Raw genomic sequence first — 5,397 nt, 5'->3', positions numbered from 1 at the left:
AAGTTTGTTCATCAAAGCCTCAAAAAGCTGCATAAAATCATGAAAGTTAGTAGCACATTTCTGCATCATGGTGGAACTACCAGCCCACACATCTTGGGCTGCTGGACATTCCCAAAGAGCATGAATCACAGTCTCTGGAGCTCGCTGACAGCACAGGCATAAATTCTCTCTGATAATATTTCTTTTGGCCAAATTTACTTGGGTTGGCAGTATCTCATGACAAGCCCTCCACGCAAATACCTTCAATTTGTTAGGCACCCTTACTCTCCACAGTTTCTTCCAAATTTGCTGCCCAGAACTTGTTGAACTTTCAGCCCATTCCCTAAGCACTTTTCTAGCCACATGATACCCGGATCTAACTGTGTAAACACCTTCTTTATTATGCAGCCACACCACAACATCATTCACATGCCTATGGCTTAAGGGAATTTTACATATAGCCTCCGCATCCTCTCTATTAAATATTGTCATGATGGTATCTCTCCTCCACCCTTGTAAATCCAAATCTATAAGATCCGAAACCCTCCAATCCTCCACACCCTCATGAACTGGATGCAGCACCCTATTTGATGGATAATTAGGAATCCATTTATCCACCAAAACTTTTATAGATTCACCATTTCCCACACGCCAACAAGATCCGCTTCTCAAAATTGGCATGGCAGCCATAATACTTCTCCATACATACGAACAATTGGGAGACACAGTAGCATCCAAAAAGTGGCATCTCGGAAAGTATCTAGCTTTGAAACATTTGAAGAAGAGAGAATTTTGGTCCTGCATTAACCTCCAGCCTTGTTTAGCTAGCATAGCATGATTGAACAACCTCAAATCCCGAAATCCCATCCCTCCCTCCGCCTTTGGTTGAGTTAGGCTACCCCAATTCTTCCAATGAATCTTTCTTCCATTACCCACTTGTCCCCACCAAAATCTAGCACACAAAGCATTCAGTTCCTCACACAATTTAACCGGCAACTGGAAAACCCCCATTGTATATGTAGGAATTGCTTGTATAATTGCCTTTATTAATACTTCCTTGCCTGCTCTTGATAACATCATGCCCTTCCACCCTTGTAATTTTTTCCAAACTCTATCCTTTAGATAGGAAAAAGTTTGATACTTTGCCCTTCCCACCAGTGTAGGCAGCCCCAAATACGATTCAAATCTGTCCACCACCTTCACCCCTAACAATGACACAATCTCTGCTTTTTTCCCTTCTTGAGTGTTACTGCTGAAATAGACCGATGATTTTTCCATATTAATGCATTGACCAGAAGCATTAGCATAGGTTTGTAAAACTTCATTAATCACTCCAACCTCACCACTAGTGGCTCGACAAAAAATTACTGAATCATCAGCAAACATTAGATTTGATACTCTAGGCGCCCTACGACATATAGAAGCTCCCCTGATACGCCCCTCCAGCCTTGCTTTCTCTAATAATGAAGTGAAGCCTTCTGCACATAATAGGAATAGGTATGGGGAAAGGGGATCCCCTTGCCGGATTCCTCTAGTTGGCCGGATATTTCCGTATTCTTTTCCATTAATGAGAATGGAAAATGAGGGAGTAGTTACACACCCCATCACCCACTGAATCCATATGTCTGGAAATCCCAATTTAATCATAATGCCTTCCAAAAAATTCCACTCAACACGGTCATATGCCTTACTGATGTCAAGCTTCAATGCCAATGATCCTATTTTTCCTTTTTTCCGAGAATGCATAGAATGTAAAACTTCATAAGCCACCAGCACATTGTCAGTGATAAGCCTTCCTGGCACAAAAGCACTCTGTGTAGGAGATATAACAGATGGCAAAATCTGTTTCAGCCTGTTAGCCAGCACTTTGGAAATAATTTTATAAATTACATTGCACAAGCTAATTGGCCTAAAGTCAGACATTCTCTCAGGAGATTTAATTTTAGGTATTAGAACAATATTAGTGTGGTTTATATCAGGGCTCATAACACCAGAATGTAAATAGTCTAACACAGCACGAACTACATTATCACCCACTATATGCCAAAACTTTTGGTAGAAAAGAGCAATCATACCATCAGGTCCAGGCGCCTTTGTTGGTCCCATTTGGAAAACCGCTATCTTAATTTCCTCGGCAGTAAAATCACTGGACAATATATGTTGCATATCCGGGGTCACCTTATGCTCCACTGTGCTAAGACAATCATCAACCTGAGTACAAGTACCTGCATGAAACAAGTTCTCAAAATAATTTATTGCTACTTGAGAAATATCTTCCACCTCCTCCACCCAATCTCCATCAGAATTTTTTACACCCTGGATATAATTTCTCCTTCGCCGTTGTGATGCTTTAGAGTGAAAAAATTTTGTATTCTTGTCTCCATGCTTAAGCCAAGAAACTCTAGATCTCTGTGCCCAAAAAATCTCCTGTTTCATCAATAAATCATCCAACTCCTTGCTCACCTCCAAGAATTCTGCCCTTGAAGCTTCTGTGGTCTCCACCATGTTCAAATTTTCCAATCTTTTTTGGAGCTGTTTGATGTCTTCACTGTTCGGCCTGGCCTTAGAAGATCCCCAAGCTCGTAATTGATCCCCACAATTCTGAATTTTCTGCTTGATATCTACCAACCCGTGCCCTCCATTATGCTCCAACGTCCAAGCTTCTTTAACAATAGCCTCACATTCCTCCCAGAGCAGCCATGTTTCTTCAAACTTAAATCCTCTCCTTCCTTGTCTACTATTCTTCTCAAATCTCTGTGTGTGGAGAACAATTGGCAAGTGGTCCGAAGCATGAGGGGCCAAATGCACCACTGAACTCAGCTGAAATTTTTCTTTCCATTCCCTCGTCGCAATAGCTCTGTCTAACCGGATTCTGGTGTTTGTCTCTCCTGGTCGCTTATTATTCCAAGTATAAGGATATCCCTTAAAGCCCAAGTCCTCCAAATGACACTCCTCCACTGCAGCCCGAAAATCTTCAACTTGGCTTACTTGTGCTGGCCGTTTACTGAGCTTTTCAGAAGACTGGAGAAAAGCATTAAAATCTCCGATACATAGCCAAGGACCCTTCACAAAAGACTTTAAATGGTTTAGTAACTCCCAAGACTTATGTTTTTGCTGCGCTTCTGGCCATCCATAAAAGCATGTCAGCCACCACTCAGACCCGTCTTCCTCCTTCACTTTTGTCATCACATGATTATTGGTGAAATTGATCAAGTCCATCCTAATATCATCCTTCCACAATAAAGCCAACCCTCCACCCGAATCAGGTTTCTTCACAATGATTTTATTTTGATAAGGCAATTCACCATACAATTTTTCAAAACCCTCCTTATCTAGCCGTGTCTCCATAAGAAAACACACATTGGGAGCTTGTTCCCTCACAATCTTGCGAAGGCTACGACCTGTCCAAGGGTTCCCAAGCCCTTGGCAGTTCCAACTTAGCAGCTTCATTGCCTCCGGCAAAGGTGGTCAGCCACTCCCGCCGATTCACCATCATTAATTTGACATAATTTCTCCCGCTTCACTTTCTGTGCTTCCTCTTCTTCATCTGATATAGTAGACTCTGTTTTAGTAAAGCTTCCTCTCTTTCCAAGCAAAGAAGTATCCGTGGGCCTTATAAAAGTTCCAAGCCCATAATCCATCCTCATAATCCTGGTCCACGTTGACTTTAGTTTAGGCTGTGCTGTGCCATGTAGATTCGGCCCAATCTGCTCATACACTATATTAGCATTATCTCTATCGGATTGTGACTTTGGACTCTCATCAGCTATTGCCATGTTTGTCATTATAGAATTATTATCCTTGTCCACCACTCCTTTATTCCTAGTAGTACTCCTCTGCTGAATATCCGGATTCATCTCATGCACTTCAACATTATCCACGTGATTTGAAGTATCCACTCCTAACTTCTCGGACTCCACCACCTGAATATCAGTATCCACTCCATGAATTTCATTTGTACTCCTCATCCAGTCGTGCAAGTCAGGCTCCACCGTACTCCGTCGTGGCGGTGATCTTTGCCGGCCTCCAGTAGCCTTTAGCCAATCTCCATATTGGTAATCTACCTCCCTCCCCCCCTGTTTTTCTGCTGCATAATGGCTCGCACAGTGACGTAAGTCATGCCCAAGAATACCACAGTAATAACAAAAAACCGGTAACCTTTCATATTTAAATTTTACCCAAGTGCGTTCCCCATCTGAATCTTCAATGAATCCTCCCCGCCTCAATGGTTTAGACACCGGTAACGCAACCCTCACCCTCATAAAATAATTCGGTTTATCCTGTCCCCTCCGTTTCTCCACATCTTCCACCATTCCCAGTCTACTGCCAACCGCTGCTGCCACTTGTGGAGACACCATATCCAACGGAGCCCCCCAAATTTGGATCCATAAGGATGCATGATCTAATTTGACATTACTCGCAGTCATCCCTTTATGCCATCGCTTGAGTAAAAGCAATTGGTTATCAAAACTCCACGGTCCCCCTTTCAATACACGGTTTAAATCAAAATCTGTTTGGAACTTGAACTGGAACAGATTTGATCCAACCTCAACAATCTTCAACTCAGTATTCATGCCCCATGCTTTCCGTATTGTACTCATAGCCGCCCTTTTGTTAAAAGCCCTGCATGTCAAAAATTTTCCAATGAGACTCAAATTGCAGCTCTCAATCTCGGCTAATCTACCCTCATCGGATATCACAATAATCTCTTCTTCCTCAGATGTTAGTTTCATGTTTTCCATGCTATTAATCACGTCGTCAGCCATTAGGAATCGAGTAAAAAAAATTGTAAAAGCAAGCCCTCAGTGTTAAAACTAAGGGAGGGAGAGTCTCGTTTTTACAAAACGAGAGAGAGAAGTATACTTTAAGCGATACCTTGCTAGAATGTACCTTGCTAGAATGTACCTTTGTTTTGCATGTAAAATAACCACCCATGAACAAAAAATTGAACGCCTCCACCCAATCCAAGCCACATTGGATTTATTATTATTATTATTATTATTATTATTATCTATCTATCTATATATATATATATATACACATATAACCGAAACCTCTTAAACTCTCATAATTTTTCACGTCAACACAATATTTAAATAAAATTATCATTTTATTTAAATAAAATTATTTTTTGTTTAGTTAAAACTTAACAAGGAGTGAAACCTTATTTCTCTAACAAGTCCAACTTAAACTCAAACTCATCATTATCATTTTTTAAAAACAAAATTATTTTTGTTTAATCTATATATATAAAACCGAAACCTCTGAAGCTCTGGCAATTTTCCACATTAGCACAATATTTAAATAAAATTATTTTTTGTTTAGTCCAAATTTAACAAGGAGTGAAACTCTATCTCTCTAACAAGTCCAACTTAAACTCAAACTCATCATTATCATTTTTTTTAAATATATATTTTT

The 5,397-nt window shown here is 40.5% G+C and overlaps 1 protein-coding gene across 1 annotated transcript; it reads right to left on the bottom strand.

The window, feature by feature from the left end:
- Nucleotides 1-3,425: 3,425 nt before the first annotated feature.
- LOC136071385 (uncharacterized) lies at nucleotides 3,426-4,745 on the bottom strand. The gene has a single exon (XM_065782603.1). The coding sequence runs from the start codon at nucleotides 4,743-4,745 to the stop codon at nucleotides 3,426-3,428; it is 1,320 nt and encodes a 439-aa protein (XP_065638675.1).
- Between the last annotated feature and the right edge of the window lie 652 nt (nucleotides 4,746-5,397).

Source organism: Quercus suber, unplaced genomic scaffold (assembly GCF_002906115.3).
Source record: "Quercus suber isolate HL8 unplaced genomic scaffold, Cork oak 2.0 scaffold_307, whole genome shotgun sequence".
NCBI lineage: Eukaryota > Viridiplantae > Streptophyta > Magnoliopsida > Fagales > Fagaceae > Quercus > Quercus suber.
This window is presented reverse-complemented; position numbering and strand designations above follow the sequence as displayed.

Excerpts from the sequence above, each read along its gene's own strand:
- LOC136071385 (XM_065782603.1), bottom strand. The coding sequence starts at position 4,745 with ATGGCTGACGACGTGATTAATAGCATGGAAAACATGAAACTAACATCT.